General features: G+C 42.5%; 1 protein-coding gene across 1 annotated transcript in view; it reads left to right on the top strand.

The window, feature by feature from the left end:
- BAX (BCL2 associated X, apoptosis regulator) overlaps positions 1 to 25,012 on the top strand; it is a 77,628-nt gene that overhangs the window by 26,649 nt on the left and 25,967 nt on the right. Inside the window, exons 2-3 of the mRNA XM_089676068.1 lie at positions 7,000 to 7,048; positions 16,773 to 16,928. Coding sequence (XP_089532194.1) covers positions 7,000 to 7,048; positions 16,773 to 16,928 — 205 coding nt within the window. The remainder of the gene's footprint in view (positions 1 to 6,999; positions 7,049 to 16,772; positions 16,929 to 25,012) is intronic.

Here is a 25,012-nt window from a genome sequence, read left to right as displayed (position 1 = left end):
TTTGCTTGCTTTCGAATCTGCATGTTTTATGACTCGCAGCTGTGAAACTTGGAAGACCTCATCAGAAACCACATAAGACATGACACACAATGCAGTTTACACTGGTCTGACTCAGCTTTATGCTGTTATTTTTCCAGAGCCTAGCTGAATTTATGTTTGTAATCTGAGCTCAGCGCTGGTGGAATGCTCAATACTGGAGGGATCATGTCCAATGTTAGTTTCAGGTAGATGGCTGTCTGTAGTCTAGGAGACAAGACGCTTAGGCTTGTATGTCAACATACAGAGATAGGGAGGTGAGTCATATCAACAAAAAACTGAACAACCACCATCTGCTTGTTTTCTTTCTTTTTTGAGGGCAGGTCATGTGCTTTGGTGTCCTTGGGTAACATTTTCCTGTCAGTCACCAGTGTTGGCAAGGAAATCAGAACTGTTAAGAGAATTGCATTCTTCAAACTTGTTTAAAAGATGTATATTGAATGTCAGAACATTTTAGAAAACTGGTGGCAAAATATTAGCGTGTCACTTACCGTAATTCAAGGTTAAAAAAAAAATTTGAATTGCATAGTTTACTCTCATATATGTACAGTTTTGTTCAAAATAATAGCAGTGTGTTGAAAAAAGTGAATAAAGCTCAAAATCCTTCTAATAGCTTTTATTTCCATACACACAAATGCACTGGGAACACTACACATTCTATTCCAAATCAAAACATGAAGAAAAATATATCAAATTTGTGTTGTTCCTCTAAAACAATTGAAGAAAAGTGAATATTAGACTGTTCAAAAAAATAGTGTTTGTATTCTTCTTTACAAACTCAAACATTCACTATATAAACTGAAAAATGTTTGAAGATTTTGCTTTCCTTTGAATCACTTAATGAATATTTAGTTGTATAAGCACTGTTTCTGAGAACTGCTGTACATCTGTGTTGCATGGAGTCAACCAACTTCTGGCACCTGTGAACAGGTATTCCAGCCCAGGATGATTGGACTACATTCCACAGTTCTTCTCTATTTCTTGGTTTTGCCTCAGAAACTGCATTTTTGATGTCACCCCACAAGTTTTCTATTGGATTAAGATCCGGGGATTGGGCTGGCCACTCCATAACGTCAATCTTGTTGGTCTGGAACCAAGATGTTGCACGTTTACTGGTGTGTTTGGTGTCGTTGTCTTGTTGGAACACCCATTTCAAGGGCATTTCTTCTTCAGCATAAGGCAGCATGACCTCTTCAAGTATTCTGATGTATTCAAACTGATCCATGATCCCTGGTATGCGCTAAATAGGCCCAACACCGTAGTATGAGAAACATCCCCATATCATGATGCTTGAGCAACCATGCTTTACTGTCTTCACAATGTACTGTGGCTTGAATTCAGTGTTTGGGGGTCGTCTGACAAACTGTCTCCGGCCACTAGACCCAAAAAGAACAATCTTACTTTCATCAGTCCACAAAATGTTGCGCCATTTCTCTTTAGGCCAGTCAATGTGCTCATTGGCAAATTGTACCTCTTCAGCACGTCTTTTTTTTCAACAGTGGGACTTTGCGGGGGCTTCTTGCAGATAGTTTGGCTTCATATAGGCGTCTTCTAATTGTAACAGTACTCACAGGTAACTTTAGACTTTCTTTGATCTACCTGGAGCTGATTGTTGGCTGAGTCCTTGCCATTTTGGCTATTCTTCTATCCATTCGAATGGTAGTTTTTCGCTTTCTTCCACGTCTTTCAGGTTTTGGTTGCCATTTTAAAGCATTTGCGATCATTTTAGCTGAGCAGCCTATCATTTTCTGCACTTCTTTATATGTTTTCCCCTCTCCAATCAACTTTTTAATCAAGGTACGCTGTTCTTCTGAACGACCTATTTTCCTCAGAATTTCAGAGAGAAATGCACTGTAACCAGCATGTACAACATTTGCTGCCTTCCTTCCTTAAATAAGGGCAATAATTGCCACCTGTTTTTCAAAGAATGAATGACCTCACTAATAGAACTCCACACTGGTATTATTTTGAACATGCCCCTTTCAATTAGTGATTCAATGACACAGAATCAGCAGCATGCATGTCATGACTGTTGGGTCTGTTGGATGTCTATTACTCTACTACACCTGCTAGTAAATTATTTGCCATGTAGAAATATCATTTCTACCAACAACAGTGATTGATCAGGTTAGTGATGTCTGACTGCTATTTTTTTTAACACAACTGTACTTTTTTATAATGCTGTCATAACTTGCTGTAAAGCAAAAAAAAAAGTAATTTCTCCAGTTGGTGTGCTTCAGCTTCCTTTTAGAGGATGGGGGCGGTTTTTTTTTTTTGTAGCCACCTTATTTTGCTTTCTCCCAAAATGGACTACAACCTAATGAGTAGAGGCATTTAGTGCTGGTATGTAGCATCATTTTAAAAGGTAAATTCACCTTTTGTAAAATGTTACACCTGTATTTGGAGTGTAACATGTTATTTTGGAGCCGATGGTCCCCCCCCCCCCAATCTCCACCCCCTTTCTTCTTTTTCAATCCCCACACCTGACAGCAGGTGGGGGATCCTCTCCCTGTAACCACTGTCAAAATTTGAAAGTGGTTACCTTAATGTGTTCCTTGCAGTAAGGTAAAAATGTTTAGGTAACCTTGTCCCCCTCAACGGCAAACCCCTCCCCATACTTGAGCCCTCATTCGATCCAGCACCGTGCACATCTGCGGCTCTTCTCTCCCCTCACTTCCAGGTCTCACAGGCTTTGCTGGGGCAGTGGGCGCCATTGGCTCCTGCTGTTGTCAGTCAAAGCCAGTGATGAAGGAGCGGGGGGCAGGGCCGAGTCCCTCTGTCTCAGTGGACGCAGAAACAGGGCTAAGGAGCGAACCTGCACAAGTGCTCCAATGGGAAGCATCACTTGGAGGAGGGGGGGAGCCAGGACCACCAGCGGGGGTTCGGGGTCAATTCTGTTGCACAGAGCAGGGAAGTATAGACATGTCAAAAAAACCCGAAAAATTCCCAAGTCATCTTCCAGGACCACCCACGAGACAGAGAGCTCCTCCACATGGGACAGGAAACACTTCACCCAACAGAGAACAAAAGGCGGTCCTCCAGACCCCAGTCTCAGGAATCCGGCTGTCCTGGAAATACAGTGAGGAACAGAAGTATTTGAACACCCTGCGATTTTGCAAGTTCTCCCACTTAGAAATCATGGAGGGGTCTGAAATTCACATTGTAGGTGCATCCCCACTCTGAGAGACAGAATTAAAAAAAAAAAAAAAAATTCAGGAAATCACATTGTATGATTTTTAAAGAATTTGTCTTGCACTGCTGAACATAAGTATTTGAACACCTGAGAAAATCAGTGTTAATATTTGGTACAGAAGCCTTTGTTTGCAATTACAGAGGTCAAACATTTCCTGTAGTTCTTGACCAGGTTTGCACACACTGCAACAGGGATTTTGGCCCACTCCTCCACACAGATCTCCTCTAGATCTGTCAGGTTTCGGGGCTGTCGCTGAGCAACACGGAGTTTCAGCTCCCTCCAAAGATGTTCTATTGGATTTAGGTCTGGAGACTAGCTAGGCCACTCCAGAACCTTGATATGCTTCTTACGGAGCCACTCCTTAGTTATCCTGGCTGTGTGCTTCGGGTCGTTGTCATGTTGGAAGACCCAGCCACGACCCATCTTCAGTGCTCTGACTGAGGGAAGGAGGTTGTTGCTCACAATCTCACAATAAATGACCCCATTCATCCTCTCCTTAATACAGTGCAGTCGTCCTGTCACCTTGACAGAAAAGCACCCACAAAGCATGATGTTACCACCCCCATGCTTCACAGTAGGGATGGTGTTCTTGGGATGCAACTCATCCTTCTTTTTCCTCCAAACACGACGAGTGAAGTTTAGACCAAAAAGTTCTACGTTGGTCTCATCTGACCACATGACTTTCTCCCATGCCCCCTCTGGATCATCCAGATCGTCATTGGCAAACTTCAGACGGGCCTGGACATGTGATGACTTGAGCAGGGGAACCTTCCTTGCAATGCATGATTTGAAACCATGGCAGCGTAGTGTTCTACCAGCAGTGACCTTTGTAACTGTGGCCCCAGCTCTCTTCATGGTATTGTTTAGCTCCTCCCTTGTAGTTCTGGGCTGATTCTTCACCTTTCTTATCAGTGATACCCCACGAGGTGAGATCCTGCATGGAGCCCCAGTCCGAGGGAGACTGACAGTCGTCTTTAGCCTCATCCATTTTCTAACAATTGCTCCAACAGTTGATCTATTTTCACCAAGCTGCTTGGCAATTGCCCCGTAGCCCTTTCCAGCCTTGTGAAGGTCCACAATTTTGTCTCTGGTGTCTTTTGACAGCTCTTTGGTCTTGCCCATGGTAGTAGTTGGCGTCTGACTGTGGGGTGGACAGGTGTCTTTAAAGAGCTCAGACAGGTGATACTAAGTTAGATTAATGAGTGGAGTAGAGGTGGACTTTTTAAAGGCACAGTAACAGGTCTTTGAGAACCAGAATTTTTGCTTTTTCTTAGATGTTCAAATACCTATGTTCAGCAGTGCAAGACAAATTCTTTAAAAATCATAATGTGATTTCCTGAATTTTTTTATTTTTTTTTTTAACTTCTGTCTCTCAGAGTGGGAATGCACCTACAATGTGAATTTCAGACCTCTCCATGATTTCTAAGTGGAAGAACTTGCAAAATCGCAGGGTGTTCAAATACTTCTGTTCCTCACTGTAGTTACTTTTAAGTCTAACTCCGGTAACTCCAGTAACTGTCTCCCTGTATGGGAGGTACCGGCAGACAGCTGTACTGAGTGACTGCAGGATCCTGGCATTGCACCCATGATCAACAGATGGGCTGCAGTGTAACAATGAAAAAGGAAAATTTATTTTACCTGCACCACTCCATTAAACAGAAAGTGAGGGGGAGAGTGAAGCCCGGAAGCACATGGATATCACATATATTGGCTAGAAAACACAGTATGCAATGTTATGAGGCAAACAAATTACAGTGGTGTGTAGGGTATGTTAAAGAGGTACTGTTTGTGTAAAGGTATATGCTTTTGTGTCACTTACTAGATGAACTCTAGTCCAACATGACCTTTTTGACCAACATTTGAGTGACCAAAATTTAATTCTTTGATTACCATTTGCTGTTTTTTGCCCCACCTAAGTCCCTTATCTTAACCACCTCAATACCAGCTTGTTACATCCCTCCCTTCCTTTCTTTCCAGGCAATTTTTCAGTTTTCAGTGCTTTGATAGTTTGATAATCACTCATACTCCAATGAATTTTATAGCATTTAAACCCCGATCACGTGACCACTGTCAAACTTCTGCACCTGGGTGTTCTCAGAGCCAAGTGCTTCTGGGATCATTCAGCCTGGAGGATTTTGGTAAATGGGAATTGATCTCCCACTCTCCATCCTGATTTCTTTTTCAGTGGTGCCAGTCTCCTAGAATATCAAAGTGAGGGATTTTTTCATTGATCAAGGTGATGTTGCATCCTTATGGCCAACAGTTACATGTATGCAAGTTAGAGTAAAGGCTCAGAATACTTGTTCCAGGTCAGTTAGCATTACTGGCCGCTAACAAAGTTAGAAAAAATAGTATCAATGGCAGCTTCCATGTTTCATTTCCTCAGAATCACATATTCTGTATTTCTAATTTTAGCTGCGTCTTTTAGAATTGTGGCCATTATGAAAGCTAACTCTACAGCATTGCTGGACCCTAGATCTCCATAGATATATGGTAGTCCCAGTTCTTCCCTTGACTTTTACTTTCTCAAACGTCTTTGAGTGTATTTCTCCTTTTGCAGCCAAAGTGGGATGACACCTACTTTCTATTTGTTAGGTGTTCTCATTCACCTACCATAAAAAATTGCTGCGTACATTTTTATTTGCACCCCAAACTGACATTTTCCTTTGCTATTCAGCAGGGGCTAAGTAATTAGAGTGATTCTAAAGGCTTTTTTTTTAAATAACAAACATGTCTATACTTATCTGCAGTGGTTTTGCACAAAGCAGGATGGATCCTCCTCTTCCCAGGTCCCTAGCCGGCGCTCCCAGCTCCTCTCTCCTGTCGGGTGCCCCCACAGTAAGCAGCTTGCTATGGGGGCACCTACTGCTCCGTGTATCCATTAACACACAGAGCCACGGCTCAGTCCCGCCCGCGCTCTCTCTCATTGGCTTACTGGCTGTGATTGACAGCAGCAGGAGCCAACGGCCAATGAGGAGAGAAAGTCCCGGGATAGCCGAGACTCCAGTGCACATCGCTGAATCGAGAGGGGGGCTTAGGTGAGTACTGGGGGGGGGGGTGATCAGGGGTTGGAAATTAAAAAAAAAACTACATGTCCAAGGGACTAAATCAGGGTCCCAGTCTACTTGTCCCTCACAACAATCTACTAGATACTTTTACAAGCGTCAGGCGTTTTTCTACAAAAACGCTGCTGCAAGGAGGACAGCTTCTAGGAGAGTTTTTTTTTTTTTTTTTTTTTTTTTTTTTTTTTTTTAATGTCCTGTGTGCATGAGACCTTAGGCCTCAAAAACACGTGCACAGAGGCCTGTACAGCATGTATGATGCGTAGGTTCATGCACCTATGCCACACAGAGCCAAGTGTAGGCAGCTTATATAAGTGAATGCAGACACAGAGTGTGTTAGAGACTCCAGCTCAACCTGAAAATATTTAAAATATAAACTTTAAGAAAGTCTATTTGCAATGGACATATTGTTGGATTTGAATGGCACCTTGTTATGCTGTGAAGATCTTTTTGTCAATGTAGTAGTACTTTAAAGTCCTTACCAGTCCTTGTAGTAAGGATGGATTTTTTTTTTGTATAATACATTTTTGATGGAAAGTTGTGAAATTGTAGTTACTGAGTATTTTGGCTAAAAGCAAACTAGCCTTTCACTTCAAATTGTTAACTGTGGCAATATGTATCTTTTATGTCTTGTTCTCTAATCTTGTAGGTGTTGTCCACTATCTCCTTATGTTTCTAAATATATATATATATTTTTTTTGCTTGCAGGAGTATCCACTGACCAAATTCTGCAGACGGGAAATTTGCTGCTACGGGGGTAAGTAGTTTAATAGTTTATCTGCAGCCTACTGATTTTAAAAGATAGTAGAGCTATTTCTGGTATATTTGTTAAATATTTTACTGTGTTCTTTTTGGAAATGTATATTTGCTGTTATTGTAGCCACATGATGTGCTTCTATACTAAAACTAAACTTCACTAAAATACAAAATAGTGTTCAGGTCTACACATTTTAAATGTATAGTAATACATGGTTTTACGTGGAGTGGAGAAAAAGTTTTATGCTAGAAATGTACAAAACTGAAGCAATAGTTTTAATTTGTTAAATGGGCCTGCTTTAATACACATTAATGCACAAATGTGCTCTGTCTTGTTTTTTTTTTTTTTTTATTATTAAAGCTGAACAAGTACAAGATGCATGTGTATTCTTACATGAATCTAGGTATGCTTTGTGTATTTCTTCCATATCTGTGCAGTAATCCAGTGTGAAACTTTTGCCTCTCTGCTGGAGCTTACAGTAATAAAGACCCATCACTGCTGCTCTCTTCTTGTGCAGGGTGACTGGTCTTGTCTGCGCCCTTTCTGTAGTTTTCTGTAGGCAGTCTGTAACAGATGGAATGCCAGATCCCTGTCACAGCTTTGATCTCTGCACAGACTATATAAAGCCCATTGATGATGTCACTACTACTCCTACAATATAATATCCGGGTTTGTAAATTTGTAAAGTAATTTGGTACGCACAAACTGGCTTTATATGATTTTTGGCTATTTTGCTGGATATTTTTAATTGGAAGCTTTTAGCTTTAAATATGCTAAGCTACGAAATATGATGGTGAACTAGGCACACAGAATTTACTGGGATTTCTACATGAAAGCCATTTTCGTATTGTACAATGGAAGAGTGAATGTGCTAGCACTGAATATCCAACTTTTCCACTATGCCCAGTGATGGCACACCTGAGAGAGCTTCCTTCTTCCAGGGACAGAAAACTGAGAGAGAGTGCTTTAAAGGAGTACAGCCAAAGCTTGTTTCTGTACTTCTCCTGTGGATCACAGGAGTGTAGTTTTGTTCTGCACTCCTGTGACCGGTTTCAGCTGCCAGCAGGCTAAAGCCCACTGTCAACCGATGTCATAGAACAGGTCTAGGCTGGGGAAGGATCACAACCATATGGTCGGAATCTACCCAGGACTGGCTCCTGGCTCAGCCTCTTATGCAGGCCATAGATGGATCAAACATCGGCCGATTTTTTTTGAAAGAAAAATCGGTCGTTCGGCCGACGTTATCACCAACGAATGAAAAAATCGTCCGACTAAATCAGAAAGTTCACCCCATAACTTCTGTCCCTTTCAGGTCACAGCTCATGCGCAGATTTTTTATTGTTAAAACGATCGTCCGATTTGGCCATCGTTGCCAGGAAAATCGTCCAAATCGGCCGCAAATTTCCCAACATAACCGATAATCTGAAAGTGCAAAATACATGAAAAACGGCCGATGAACTAATCCACTAACGGTACGAAAATCGGCCGATTTTTCTTTCGGCCGAAAAATCGGACGATTAACGACCCATCTATGGCCTGCATTAGCGATTCGCTGAGAGCCTGAGCCAGCTGCTCCCGCCCCCTCCATATCCCAGCAGTCCAGTGAGCGCTGGGGAAGGGGGGTTATGAGGGGAGCGTAGCAGAGAGCCGGACACTGACAGTCCCAATTTCTGCTCAGGGTAGCATGGAGAATTGAGCGATCAGCAATGTTTGATTACTCAGTTCTCAGCCTTGGAGCAGGCAGGGGACAGATGCACCATCGGATCTCTTTTAAAGTGTAATTCACAGTCTAGTACCTAGGTTGCTGTAGGGTGGACAAAAATTGTGGTCTGCTGTCTATTCTGAGACCATGGACACTGAGAATGTGCCTAGCCTGGCATGGAGATAATTTTCTCTCTTTTTTTTTTTTTTCTATAAGATGAAAAAGTTATAATTTGCGCTGAAGTTTCTATATATCTTTGAGAGAAGTAAATATTCTAAATCTACCTCTTTGACCAAGGTGTAGGTAAATTTCCATATTTTTAGGTGACCCCATTGTGTAGAAAATGCAGGTAAAAAAACTTTTCTGTGCTAACCAAGGCATTAATGACATTTTATATAAATCAACCTTGATACTGGTATAAATTATAAATACATAAATAAGATAAATACCATAAAAGTGAAAAATAGATGTGACAAAAACCGTGTGACAGAAATAAGAAAAGTTCATGTGACTTAAATGAATAGATATGTGATGTTCATATATGTAATTAAAAGACAAGTCCCACACCAAACCTGATAAATTTCGAATTGATTACGGGATCTAATGGCACAAGAGATGTTCTCTGGATCCCACAGCAGATGTCCAAGGAGAGGAGGAAAACACCACATGTCCTTTTCACCCATATACATGTATGCTTACCAGAGATAGTGTGACTCTCTGTGCAGAGATGTCAGAAAGCACTTGTGTGAGTGAACCTCACTGCATACTCCAGGGTCATCCAGGATCTTCCGTCAAGCTTCCATGGACAAATGTTCCCCCCTTTAGGGTCCCCAAAAATTAAAGAATAACAGAACACCAGGCTTGCATAATATGAAATCCTGGATGGTACCTAAAAACAAGCACTAAGACTTGTACAGACTATCGGCGTTTCGCCGCCAGTGAACTACGAATCCTATAATGCAATGCGGGGCCGCGCATGTGGGGTGATGTCACAACTTACGGTTTTACACGTCTTAGTACCACCCAGAATTTTATACTATGCGAGCCTGGTCCTCTGGTTTTCTTCATTTTTGGAGACCCTGTATGGCCTGAAGTCCTTTTTCATCACATCTCAGCCCTCTCCACTTTTGCAAGTAGGAGGCTGGGGTCTTTTTGTTATATTTTCTCACAGCTTGGAAGCAAAGGTCCTTCCTGGTAGCTTCCACTCTAGGCCTTTGGATCAAGCATCTTGTATAGCTTCCCTTTGTGCTATTGCTATACCCCTGGTGCATCCAATTACTATCCTGGTAAAAATCTGTCTTTGAGAATGGTACATCATTCACTCCCGCAATTCTCTCTGCATGGTCTGTTTCCATTATAGGAGAGGTACAGCCAAAGCTGAATAACTGGATAGTAACATTTATAGGTAAAGTTGATCCAGGGAATATCCAATTGCTTCTCTTGGAATCAGGAAGGAATTTTTTTTCCCCTGAAGGAGCAAATTGGATTATGTTCTGCTGGGTTTTTTTTGCCTTCCTCTGGATCAACTGTGGGTATAGGATTATAACTTTTTTTTTTTTTAAATGTTTTAACTGGATGGGCTGTTGTCTTTTTTTTTTCAGCCAGACTAACTATGTAACTATAGCTCCTTTGATCCGTTCTTAGCTGACGGACTGAAGTCCACTGTCTGCTGACTACACTCAGCCAGTCCAGGCTGGGGAAAGATGCCGACTTCACAGTCAGTATCCACCCCAGAGTCTGGATCTGCATCTGGCTCAGCCTCTCCGCACACACACACCCTCCCCCCCCCCCACAGACAAGCGCTCCGCTGAGCAGACACCGGTGATGACAGTCCCTCTCTGCTCAGAGCAGAGAGGAGGACTCAGTGATGTCTGAGGTCATGTGATTGCTGAGTTCTCACCCTTAGAGCCACTGGGGGACAGCATCTCCCCGATGCTTCATCCACCTAGGTAAGTATAATGGGGGGGGACCCCCATACTTCTTTTAAACTTCATTGTACTCCATGTGGTGCTTGACTCTTTTCAAGCCCCATAAATCAACTGAGAGATTTCATGACTTGCAATACTTACTGGGGTCACTTCCTACTACTCGCCGGCCTTGTGATAGCTTGATGATGCAGATTGGTGTGGTTCTGCACCCTACCGATGGCCTTGACTCTTGATTTTTCTCCTAGCACCCTTCTTTCCTGGCATGGAGTAGAATGCTCTTGAGACCTTTCACTTCAAGAGTCCATGTTCTAAACTCATGCACTTCCTGCTAAATAAAAGGATCATACCGTCTACACCCCTTGAGTATTGTAGATTGTAACTATTTGCTTTTAAGTCTGTGAAATTGTTGGGGGTACTCATTTTCATATAGTCCCCCTTCTTTTGGTGTCCCTCTGTACATTTCAATTATTTTCCACAACAGAATCTGAAATTTGGGCAGCGCACAAGAATAGTCTTTTGGACCAACAAGTTCCACTATCTATTTGCTGGATTCTGGTCATGTGGGAATTATCTTTTTTCCCCCAGGGAATGCAGGGGACTTTGTTGTTGTCATCCCAGAACTTTGGACAGTTTGGCTATCTTTTCATCATTGGACCATACTTCTGGAATGTCATCTGAACTGGATTTAGTCAGATACCAAAGCAAGAGCATACATCAACCACCAACAAATCCTCTTTCCAGGGTCCAGACCACTATCAAGGGTAAGGTTTCTATCCGGTTTCAGAGATTGTTGACCTTTCACTTCTTGATTACAACTTTTGTACATGAGGTCCACATATTTCCCCAGTGACTTCCTTGGGATCTGTGCTTCAGAAGCCAGTCTGAGCCTACTAGATACGTTCCTCTCTCTACACACACCCACAAGATGGTATTCTTGTCAAGCAAGTATCCGAACCTGATGGCTTTATCTTGCAAGTAATCCTCTATGGTTTTGCATAAGGACATGGTGGTGCTGAGGTCCAGGACTTGTTTTTTGACAAAGTAGTTTTTGACTACCAGGACATCATTCTTCTTTCTGGCCGGCTCAAGGAAATTTTCCCTCCATTGTCTGGTTGTTGTTGGGGCTGTGAGATTATATATCTCTGCTAGATCTCCTTTCAGGAGCACTGATTCTCTTTGGCATCTGGGATCGACTGTAGATGGGTGCCCCAGATTTTTGTTCCCCCAGTTCTAGGTGGTTCAGGTAAATAATCATTCCAACCTATGGTCTCAAGGATCAGGTTCCACCCTTTCATGTCAAGGTGCATTCTACTAGATGAGTTAGTACTATTTTACATGAAGCAATGGTTTCCCAGATCTGAATGGCTGCCACCTGGTCTTCTGTTCACATGTTCTCTTAAGTTTTACCATGTGGACGTTTCAGCATCATCTGATGCCAGTTTTGGGTTTAAGATTATTCAAGCTGCCCTATCAACTGCAGGCAGACTTGGTTCTGTTGTTTTCTCTGACTCATTAGTGTTTGTTTATTGTGTTGCCAACCCATCAGTTGGACTGCTTTTAAATATGAGGAGGGTAAACGGCTTGCTGTGTCCCTCAATGCACAAAAAATATGAAAAGATGTTTGTATTCGCCATAAAATCCTTCCTGCTCGGTGGATAATGGGTGCAATGTCAGGCTCCTGCAGACACGAGAAGAACCCACACCCGCTGTGATAGTGGGGGATTGTTTGTGGGCAGAGGGTGGTGCTTGGTTCATGCTACATCCTAAATACATGTCACATGTTACTATAGCTTACCTTAGCCTTTAAAGTGTTACTAAGCCCACAACAGTAACATCAGTCTGTATATGTAGTAAAGCAGTGCACAGGGCCAATCTGGGCTTTCCAGACAGAGGGTCAGGGGTTTTGCAGCCTCATAGGACAATCAGTGGAGAATGAAAACTTTTACAAGCTTTAACCAGTGCTTTGCTGGACACTGATGGAAGACACAAGACTGCTCTAACTACTGATGAGAATAGATATTTAGCAGTTTGTATTTACTTAAATAATTGCATTTCCATGTTCTTTGTATGTGGGAGACCAGATATAGTTTAGGACCGCTTTAAACTGAATGTCTGGAAACAGAGGTAATTTAGAATCCTTTTTGATTATTGGTGACAGGAGCTTGCCCTTTTTAATTCTCCCAAATTTTGCATAAATTTGATTTTTTTTTTTCTTCTAGGTGGGATTGGGTGGAAGCCTAAAGCCAAATCCTCGTTCTCTCCTTTGTTTTTTTTTTGCTTTAAATGAGTTGCAGATTAGCAAGGAGCATTCCTGGATTGATCAATTTTTCCAAAGAGTGTCTTTAGAGTGTCTTTTCCTTTCATCCAAAATGTCTACTTTTAAACCTTTGTGTCCACATTAGAACTCAAAAAGCTGCTGACAGTCATAAATTACTTAAGCACAACTAAAGTTGTGTTCAAAATAATAGCAGTGTGTTGAAAAAAGTGCATAAAGCTCAAAATCCTTCTTATAGCTTTTATTTCCATACACACAAATGCATTGGGAACACTACACATTCTATTCCAAATCAAAACATGAAGAAAAATATATTTAATTTGTGTTGTTCCTCTAAAAAATTGAAGAAAAGTGAATATTAGACTGTTCAAAAAAAAAAAAATAGCAGTGTTTGTATTCTTCTTTACAAACTCAAACATTCACTATATAAACTGAAAAATGTTTGAAGATTTTGCTTTCCTTTGAATCACTTAATGAATATTTAGTTGTATAAGCACTGTTTCTGAGAACTGCTGTACATCTGTGTTGCATGGAGTCAACCAACTTCTGGCACCTGTGAACAGGTATTCTAGCCCAGGATGATTGGACTACATTCCACAGTTGTTCTCTATTTCTTGGTTTTGCCTCAGAAACTGCATTTTTGATGTCACCCCACAAGTTTTCTATTGGATTAAGATCCGGGGATTGGGCTGGCCACTCCATAACGTCAATCTTGTTGGTCTGGAACCAAGATGTTACACGTTTACTGGTGTGTTTGGGGTCGTTGTCTTGTTGGAACACCCATTTCAAGGGCATTTCCTCTTCAGCATAAGGCAGCATGACCTCTTCAAGTATTCTGATGTATTCAAACTGATCCATGATCTCTGGTATGCGATAAATAGGCCCAACACCGTAGTATGAGAAACATCCCCATATCATGATGTTTGCGCAACCATGCTTCACTGTCTTCACACTGTACTGTGGCTTGAATTCAGTGTTTGGGGGTCGTCTGACAAACTGTCTCCGGCCACTAGACCCAAAAAGAACAATCTTACTTTCATCAGTCCACAAAATGTTGCGCCATTTCTCTTTAGGTCAGTCAATGTGGTCTTTGGCAAATTGTAACCTCTCCAGCACATGTCTTTTTTTCAACAGTGGGACTTTGTGGGGGCTTCTTGCAGATAGCTTGGCTTCACATAGGCGTCTTCTAATTGTAACAGTACTCACAGGTAACTTTAGACCTTCTTTGATCTTCCTGGAGCTGATTGTTGGCTGAGTCCTTGCCATTTTGGCTATTCTTCTATCCATTCGAATGGTAGTTTTTCGCTTTCTTCCACGTCTTTCAGGTTTTGGTTGCCATTTTAAAGCATTTGCGATTATTTTAGCTGAGCAGCCTATCATTTTCTGCACTTCTTTATATGTTTTCCCCTCCAATCAACTTTTTAATCAAGGTACGCTGTTCTTCTGAACTGTCTGGAACGACCCATTTTCCTCAGAATTTCAGAGAGAAATGCACTGTAACCAGCATGTACAACATTTGCTGCCTTCCTTCCTTAAATAAGGGCAATAATTGCCACCTGTTTTTCAAAGAATGAATGACCTCACTAATAGAACTCCACACTGCTATTATTTTGAACACGCCCCTTTCAATTAGTGATTCAATGACACAGAATCAGCAGCATGCATGTCATGACTGTTGGGTCTGTTGGATTTCTATTACTCTACTACAGCTGCTAGTAAATTATTTGCCATGTAGAAATATCATTTCTACCAAAAACAGTGATTGATCAGGTTAGTGATATCTGACTGCTATTATTTTGAACACAACTGTACATCTTTCAGTGGTCTTCCCAGATGCCAGGCTGTTAAGATCTGGCTAAGCTTGGACATTTCCACATCTTTCCCATTTATCTGTTACTGTTTATCAGTGTGCTGCCGTAGAGTATACTGGAAAGCAAAGATGACCCTTCTCTTTTCAAATGATTTGCAATGATTGCACAAAGTGTATTATCCACCCTACTTATGTGTTTGTCCTTCCTTTGCTGCTCTTTTATTTACTAAGGAGGCAGATTGTTCGTTCAAATTTTGTCTCTTTTCCTATTCTTCACAGTTATGCTGTTTCTTGCTGTCATGATGACTTTGTGGAAAGAGAATTAATGGTAGTGGTAATTAACATTTTCACTAGTGGTGCACCGAAATGAAAATTCTGGTTCGTAAACCTATACCGAAAATTCAGAATACATGTGGCCGAAAACCGAACCAAAACTGAAATGTCTCTGTATGTGGAGGCTCCACAATTTTTTTTTTTCTACTTTGATGTATATTTTTATTTTATTTAACTTATGATTTTAGTGCTATCACATAGGGGGCCAATAGTCCCCTACGTGATAGCATATGAGTGACAGGTCCTCTTTGTAGGGAAGAGGAGTAGTGGAGGGGGCAGGAGAGGAGCAGTGTATACAGTGAGGTTGCAGTGTATACAGAGAGGCTCCCTCACTGGCTGTCACTATATGTCAGTGCCAATTTTTAAATGCAATTGCCGGCTTTTTTTTTTCCACTATAGCTCACAGAATTAGCTGTCACTTTCTCCAGAGCTAAAGGAAACTTTATGTCTTTTAACTTGGGGATTTAAACTAAAAGGAAACCTGGTTTCTTTTAGCTCAGGGAAAGTGACAGCTAATTCTCTGAGCTATAGTGAAGAAAAATAAAAAGTTGGTAATTGCATTTAAAAACCTTCCCTGACATATAGTGACAGTCAGTCACTGTATACACTGCTCCTCTCCTACCTTTCTCCCCTTCAGATCTGCAGTACACACAGTCTCCTGTATCGGCTACATTTTTCCTATTGGCAGAATGCCGATAGGGCTATTTTCGGACGATATATTTCGGAGGCAGAAATTTCGGTGCATCCCTAATTTTCGCTCATACCCAGTACCTTTTTGTAGCAAATTTGTCAGTGTTTTGTAATAAATGTATAATTGCATTAAAAATATTTACTTTTGTGTTGCCTTTGCAAGGTTTGCATAATTTGTAGAAAATTGGTACATTTTAGTAAGGAAAAATTTTTTTCTATCCTGTAACAAGTAGGTATCCATTTGTAAAAATTGTGCTGTGCCTGAAGGAAATTGCACATACTGTATTTGATAGTGGCTGTTCCCATGGGGAATATAAAGTTGAACTCCAGGTATGAACCAATGAAAGTGTACATAATACCATACCTGTCTGGTCCCTGCTATAGTGGTCCTCGCTGTTTTTCTGGGTCCCCTTGCTAGCGCCTGCCTTGCTGCATAGTAATCACAGGGGTTCAGCTGCTCTGCACAGTTGGTCACCATTCTGAGTATGCCCTGCATTTTTCTCGGTGAATGCATTCTCTAATTTGATGAGGGGGAGATCCAGAAGTCACTGTCCTGCTCCTCTACCTGCTCCAATCAAGAGAACACCTTGAATTAATTGAGAAAAATACAAGGCGTTCTTTGAATGGTACCCATGCTGAGCAAGCAACTGCCCCCTTATTACTACAGTATGTATCTCTCAACACATGACCTAGAAGACAGTGAGGGTCACTGTAGTAGCTGTGGCTTTTACGCTTCTACACAAGGATCAGACTGTTATGAAATATGTACGCTTACATTGGTCCAGGCTGGACCAATGTAACTTTACAATACAAACCTGTACTCGGAGTTCAGCTTTGATATTGCATGTAATGTTCAGCTGAATGCTAAAGAAGTCAATGAAAGCATGCTCTTTTATGTTAATCGCTTACTGCATGTTCCAGTGCTCTTTAAACAAATTACTGTTGACCTGTTTGAGTAAAACAATGTCTTCTCTTTTTCTTTTCAGGTTTATTGTTGATCGGGTTCAGCGAAACCCAGTTGTATCCAGTGCAGAAGTTCCAGAGCTCAGGGCAGTGGAGCCAGCAAACCCATCTACAAAGAGACTGAGTGATTGCTTACGCAAAATAGGTGATGAGCTGGATGGAAACATGGAGCTGCAGAGGTATGCCTGTAGCTTTATTCCTGTAGAAAGCAGTTTTGTGAATTTCTGGAACAAGTACTTATGTGATTGAGAATTTCACCTGCTAGCTCCACATGCTCTTGTCTTTTTTTTATGTTGTCTAAATAAAAAGTTACTTTTTTTTTTTTATGTTGTCTAAATAAAAAGTTACTTTATGATTGCTAATTTTGTTCTTAATGTGAAAATATAAACATTTTAAACCAATGAAATAAAAAATTCAAGCTGAACTGCAGGATAAGCAAATATTGTCTAAATGCAGGAGGCATGTATTATCTTAATTATTGGTGTCCTTTGTGTATTTGTGTTCAGTAATCCAGTGTGAAACTGCATTTGTACAGGAGCTTCCTGTGATAAAGATCTGCAAGTGCTTTTCTCTCTCTTTTTTCACAGCTACTAGTCTATCTTACCCTGTAGTTTTTTGCAGGCAGATGATAGTGGGAGGACTTGCTGAGCCCAACCCGCACCTCTTGCTTTCTGCATAGGCTTTGTGAAGCATGTTTTTCTTGCCACTTTATCTTGGTGACAATTGAGGAATATATGTAAATGATAGCATAAATAAAGGTAAGGCAAGTGAGTGCAAAGCACAAAATATCGGCAGCTAGCATACAAGGCAATCCTCAGCACCTCAGATCAGAATACAAATAATTGGAGTATGCAGCACCATAAATAAATGATGTAATACTAAACACTAAATCTCAGCATATCTGCTGGAACATAATATCAACAAATTGAGTATAAAAAGTCTGATATGTGATGAATAAACACAGTAAAAAGTTCCTGTGGATTGAACACGTGAAATATACACAAATAGCAGGAGCTTCAAATGTTCACTTGATCATAAATCCTGAAGAATCTAGTACAATAATGCACTTACCACAGAAACATACAAACTGAGCGTTGTATGCATGTCATCAGGTATACCATCAGCGACTGGAAAGGCCTGGACAGCAATGAGGACAGTTACTGGTCATCCACGGTAGACACTCGGGGGTATCAGCAAACACTCAGGGGTCACATCTGGTTCACCGGTGGGTCCAACGACGTCCAGCCTCCTTCTGGTACTTCTCCTGAGATGGTCCACCTTGCACGGCTCGCAAATAACAAGCCAAAAGGCAAAATGGTACTAATAGTGAAGCACGTCTTTATTCTGATTCAAAAATAAAAACAGCATACAGCTCACATTAGAGTGAACATCAGGTATTTTCCAAGCATGTTCAAGGATCCCTGGTAGTCAGTGGTTCCCTGGTGGTTAGTGGCGTCTGCTGGGTGTTAACTCTAATGTGAGCTGAATGCTGATTTTATTTTTGAATTATCAGAATAAAGACGTGCTTCACTATTAGTACCATTTTGCCTTTTGGCTCATTATTTGCGAGCCGTGCAAGGTGGACCATCTCAAGAGAAGTACCACCAGGAGGCTGGATGTCGTTGGACCCACCGGTGAACCAGATGTGACCCCCGAGTGTTTGCGGATACCCCCGAGTGTCTACCGTGTATGACCGGTTACTGTCTGCAATGCTGTCCAGGCCTTTCCAGTCGCTGATGGTATACCTGATGACATGCATACAACGCTCAGTTTGTATGTTCCTGTGGTAAGCGCATTATTGCACTAGATTCTTCAGGATTTATGATCAAGTGAACATTTGAAGCTCCTGCTATTTGTGTATATTTAACATGTGTTCAATCCACAGGAACTTTTTACTGTGTTTATTCATCACATATCAGACTTTTTATACTCAATTTGTTGATATTATGTTCCAGCGGATATGCTGAGATTTAGTGTTTAGTATTACATCATTTATTTATGGCGCTGCATACTCCAATTATTTATATGTAAATGATAGCTTTCTGATTAATCTGTATGGTGCCTGCTTTAATTCTGTTCAGCAGTTTATCCATTGGAGCAGAAGAGGGTGTAACCCCTGGCCACCGAACTGCCTCCATACTCTGCACGTCTTCCAATCTTTGAGATTCCCTACAAAATGTTTTGCACATTAAGGGCTCATTCATAGGTTCAGAGGCCCATACAGTAAGCAAGAGCCATTTGTTTATGCATTAGAGCAGTGTGCTTGCATTCAGCCCATGTTCGTCCATAAAGATGCAGTGGCTGTATAAACCCAACCACACATTAAAATTAGACAGGTGTGCAGGGACAAGTGCCGGGTCCGGTCTCCTAAATCCTACCTGGAGATGAAGACCACTGTTGTGTTGAGTATAGGGCCTGTGTCCTTAAAATCTGTCTCGGGTGAAGGGGGGTTGGAACTCCTATACCAGGGGTCTGCAACCTTTAAGACATAAAGAGCCACTTGGACCCGTTTCCGAGAGGGAAAAAAAGACTGGGAGCCGCAAAACCATTGCAACATTTAAAACAAATCCGACACTGCATATATTGCAAAAAGCGCTCTGGTCATGAAGGGGGTTTAAGGGCCCAGTAAGCAAAGGGTTAATCAGGGCCACAGTGTATCATCATAATCACAATCATAGCCTTAGGTCAGTGGTGGGCAACCTTTTTTTTCAACTGAGTCAAATCTCGCCAAAACCACGATTAAAATTTATTTTGAGAGCCACATTTTTAAAACTGAAAATACATCCCCCATATAGTAATTCATCCCCCATAGTAATTCATCCCCCATAGTAATTCATTCCCCCTATAGTAATTCATCCCCCATATAGTAATTCATCCCCCCTATAGTAATTCATCCCCCCTATAGTAATTCATCCCCCCTATAGTAATTCATTCCCATATTGTGTCAATTCACTTACCTGTACTCCGCGCGTTCCTCTCGCCGTGTTCCCGCGCAGTTCTGGTCTTCAGGGCGGACTGTGAGAGGAGAGGAGTTCGTCACGCTGCCCCGCCTACATCCTGACAGCCAATGTTTGCCACGCTCCGCGGGCCGGATTATAAGGTCCGCCGGGCCGTAGTTTGCCCATTGCTAGGCTAGCTGCAGAGTCCTGACTTTTGGGGCGGCCGCCCGAGAGGAGGGAGGGGAGCGGGCGCCCGGGACACACAGAAGAGCTGCATTAACCTCCCTGGCGGTATGATTCCTTCCGATTTTTTGTGCTGAAAGCGGTACCATTTTTTCGCATGGAAATAGTTTTTTATTGTAGGCTGTAATTTTTAGGAAAATTTCCCTACAAATCATTATCACTCAATTCTGCAAGTGGTTCTGATTTACTATCGCTGTTCTCTAGCCGGTCTAAAACCGCTTTTGACCTAAAGGGACGCTTTTTGGACGCCATGGACTTTTCTAAGTTTCCAGGCAGAAAGAACAGACAAAATGCAGGCAGGGCACAGGACAAAGCAGTAGGGACAATATGTATTGGAAATGGGATGAAACAGCAATGTTTTACTATTGAAAATTGAAAAAAAAAAAAAAAGACATTTTTTAAATTTCCCGCCGCCGGCGGCGCCCGTACGTCCCGACGTCACGGGGACCGGAACACAGAAGCCGGATGCCGGCATCGGCCGGAGGAGATGGCCGGGGACGCTGCAGAGGACACATCGCGGGAACGAAGGACAAGGTAAGTGCTGCAGGGACCCCCAGAGCAGCGCCGCATGGTAAGCCCGAGTGTAGCTCGTGGTATAGAAATTCTACCACGAGCTACACTCGGGAAAACCGCCAGGGAGGTTAAAAGAGCCGCGGCTTGCCGACCACTGAGCTACGGCAACCCTATTGCCTGTCACCTGGTGGGCAGTGTGCTCCGGAGCCGCAGCAAAGGTGAAAAAGAGCCGCATGCGGCTCTGGAGCCGCGGGTTGCCGACACCCGTCCTATACCATGGATGGTGACACTTTAACCACTTGCCTACCGGGCATTTTTACCCCATCCCTGCCCAGGCCAATTTTCAGCATTCAGCGCTGTTGTATTTTGAATGACAATTGTGTGGTCATGCAACACTGTACCCATATGAAATTTTTATAATTTTTTTCATAAATTAGTGCTTTAATTTGGTGGAATTTAAGCACCGCTGGGTTTTTTTTATTTTTTGCACTAAAAACATAAAAGAACAAAAAATTTAAAAAAAGAAAAAACTTTTTCTTTGCTTCTATTATAAAATTTAGCAAACAGGTACATTTTCTCCTTCACTGATGTGTGTTGATGAGGTGGCACTGATAGGGCAGCACTGATGAGGCAACACTGGTAAATGATCAGGAGGCACTGATGGGCACTGACTGGCAGCACTGAGGAGTGACACTGCTGGGCACTTTTAGGTCTGCACTGATAATCAGTGCCCTGGTTGTCAGTGCAGATGTCCTCTGAGACACTTGCTGGTTACAGCGTAAGGAAAGTGCAGCCGATAACCGACAACTGTATTTACTTTGTGATCAGCTGTGTCATTGGACACAGCTGATCATGTGGTAATAGGCCACTGTGATTGGCCTTTTACTTTGTCATGTGATCAGCTGTGTCCGTAGGACACAGCGATCAGACAGCGCCAGGTGCGTGCTGCTGGGAGTGTGTTTTGGGTGGACCTCGTATGACGTCCTCCCAGAACTGGACAACCATGCTGTAGTCATCATTCGTCTATAGCGCGGTTGTAAAGTGGTTAAATGGTGTTCTCCATATATAGAGCAGGAGTGACGGCTGTTTAAATTTGAGACCATTTTCACAGTCTTTTGTCTCACTCAGCTTGAATGGCTACCCTTTGAAGGAGAGCACTTGTTTGGTCCCTCCTATAGATAAGTACATCAAGGAGATCATGGGAGTTAAGTACTCTTTTCCCTCAGAAAAGTAAGGCTTGTGGTTCTGCATTTAGACCTTCAACTTCTGAGACTAGGAAGAAATTTCTTTCATTCCTCTCAGACCTCCAGCCCTACTCTGGAACACACTTTCTTTAAAAGTCATGGTCCTTCGAGCCCTCTTTCAGTGATGGGATGCGCCAACCTGTCATAGTGGGAAAGGGGCGATTTGTTGGCCTTTTCAGCCTTCTGCTTCAAAGAAAATCTTGCAAGGTTTGGGTCCAAGGTGTCATTTTCAGGGGCTACAAAATTATATTCTGAACTCTGCCTCCTCCATGCCTCATGCTCTCAAATTTGCTCCTCTCCCTGGAAAGGCTGGCAGAACTTCTTGCTGTTGAGTAGCTCCTCTCACATGGCATCATTGTCTCAGTTTTGACAGAGAATAGCTTTCAGGGTTTCAAATTATCCCTGGCAAGCTCCAAAGTTCTTTATAGAATTGCCTAGTCAGTTATTGTCTCCATCCTACTGGGAGATTTTCCAGCCTCATTGGACATCCAAGATACTTACACATTCCCATTTTTTTCTTCTCTCCAATGCTACAGTGTATGCCTTTTTGCTGTGTGAAGTCAGCATAACCAATTTTACTGCCTTTACCTTTGTCCTGTCTGTTTCTTCACAGTAAGAGCTGTGAAAATGTGGAATAGACTCCCTCTACAGTTGGTTCTGGCCAGCTCAGTGGATTGCTTTAAAAAATTGCTTTTTCTTGGATACACAGAATATAACTGGATACTAACATTTATAGGTAAAGTTGATCCAGGGAATATCCGATTGCCTCTTGGGGGATCAGAAGGATTTTTTTTCCCCTGCAGGAGCAAATTGGATCATGCTTTGCTGGGGTTTTTTTTTGCATTCTCCCTATCACTGTCCGTCTAGGGAACAGTGCAGACGCTGCAGAGGTTTGGTTGGATCCTCAACCGTAGAAAGTAGATGCTGGACCTGCCTCACTAATTGCAGTGCCTGGGCCTGACATTAGATATGGTCCTATCCAAAATATTTCTGCCTTGGGACAAACTTCTCTGTCCAGTCTTGTGCCCAGGCCCTTCACTCCCAGAGTTGACCCTCTAGTCATGCCTGTTTCACTTCAGACCATTGCAACTCAACATTCTGGCAGTGTGGGATAAACCGATTTTGTCCTTGGACTGTACCATGCTGCTGACCTGCAAGGCCAGACTGTCCCTGACTTGGGGGATTCTCACCCCAGGTCAGGTAAATAATTTTCCTAAAGATGTGAAAAGTTCTCATGATGGATGCCAGCCTATCGGGCTGGAGAGAAGTTCTGGATGCCTTTTCAGTGTAGGGGTCGTTGCAGTTAGCCTGTCTTCCCATTAACATCCTGAAATACAGGGCATACAAGTTGTCCTTCAGTGCTGGACCCCTCACTTGCAAGGCAATTCAACAAGAATCCAGTCAGACAATGCCACAGCCATGGTCTACATAAGCCATCAAGGAGGCTTCAGAAGCTGCAAAATGGGAAGCAAACTTAATTCTCTCCTGGGCTAAACTGCATGTTCTGGCCCCATCTACTGTCCACATCTGACGTAATAAATTGGTGTTCCATGCTTTTTGGTGTCCAGAATTAACAACAAACGCAGTGGAAACTCTGGTGAATCCATGGGATCAGTTCCATCTGATTTACACCTTTCTGTCCTCTAGCTTTTCCCTTGCTGCTCTGCAGGAATGAAATGGCATTCTGGTGATTCTCATTGTACCAAATTAGCTCAGAAGGATGTAGTACTTGGGACAGACTCATGGCAAAATTTTGTGGGCCCTTTTGACTTGTCTGGAACCTCTGTCCCAAAGGGTGGCCCTCCATCCTCCTCCTTGGTTGCTGATGTTAATGGCTTGCTGTTGTAGCCCGGTCCTGAGGGTCAAGGGTCTGTAGTAGTTGGTCATCCCTGAAACATGTGGTCTAAAGGATAGATTTCCTCTTTCCTGTTAGGGCACACTCTACTCTAAGGCACACTCTACCAGACAAAATCTGCGCTTTGTGGACTTTTCTGCCACTTAGTCTTCTGTTCACGTTTGTTTCTCCAGGTGGATGGTCAGGCCTCATGCGATGCCAGTTTTGAGTGCACGGTGGTACACACTGCTTTATGAGTTTTTTTTAGCCTTTTTTGACCTGTTAAGTGCAACCGTGGGGGTCTTTAATTGTACTAATGTGCATGGACACATAGGATAACACTGAGCTGCTTTGTAAAACAAAAAACTCCTGTAGAAGCAGTGATTTTTAAGTCAGAGTGCATGGAGCCTAAATGTTTAATCATCTCAAAGTGATGGCAAAACAAGTTTGTCAACACAGTTGACTACCAGGCCCTGCTCTCCTTTTTTTTAGGTTTAGGTGGCCAGCCCATTTTGTACTTTTTCATCATGTATCATTTTTTACCTAAAGGTTTGACAGTTTGTAAAAATACCCCTCCTCCGCAAAATGGTACATTTGTGGAAACCCACAAGGCCTGTAAAATAAAAAGCGCAAAAGGGGCTGCAGTCTATTGGGATCAAATAAATACATGTTTGCATTGGCAACACGGCACTGATATTTAAGCAGAGCTCCATCTGGAAGGGGAAGTTCCGCTTTAAGGCTTCGTCCCCGCTCCCTGTTAAGGATTCGCACCTTTGGAGAGCTGGTACCCCATATTGACAGGTACCCACTCCCACTTGTGCTGTGATTGCCTAGGCGATCAGAAGCAGAATTTTTCCTTCCCCCTCCTTCCCTGTAGTCTTCTGGGACATGTGACAAGTCCCAGAAGACTATGGGACCATTGAGAAAGTGCTGCAAGCTGTCACAGCTGGGTGCGAACACTGAAGATGTTGACGTCGGGGAGAGAGGACGGCTTGTGAAACTGTGGTGAGGACACCATGGGATTGAGGGACAGGTGAGTGTGTCTAGCTGCTGAATTTTAATTTTTTTATATTGTGAATGGAGCTCCACTTTAAGAATTAGGGCTGGTTCACACCAGAGTTGCACAGGAAAATAGTGCGCGTTCTGATGCGATTCCTGTGTGTTCCCCTGCAGTGTGATTTTTTTTTTTTTTTTTTAAGCCAATTCATTTGAAATTGTGCTGGATCACACAAAAGGTAGTGCCTGCACTACTTTTGGAAAAGAGTGCTGCATTAAATCCTATGGTACTGCGGTATCATATGATCTTTTGCCCACAAACACATCTGTGTTTGGGGTGCCGTTAATATGTTGGGACCCGCAACAGACCGCAAAAGCAGTGCATTTTAAACGTGGTGTGGTAAATGTGCATGGAACGTGCCTTTTCCACACAAGGTTTGGTGTGAGCCAGCCCTTAGAAACCTGTTATCCCAGCAATTACCTGCAATGATGAC

This window comes from Staurois parvus, unplaced genomic scaffold, assembly GCF_062004578.1.
Source record: "Staurois parvus isolate SC_StPar_1 unplaced genomic scaffold, SC_StPar_1.0 ptg000163l, whole genome shotgun sequence".
NCBI lineage: Eukaryota > Metazoa > Chordata > Amphibia > Anura > Ranidae > Staurois > Staurois parvus.
Note: the sequence above shows the minus strand (reverse complement) of the source record. Positions and strands in the feature narration are given on the sequence as shown.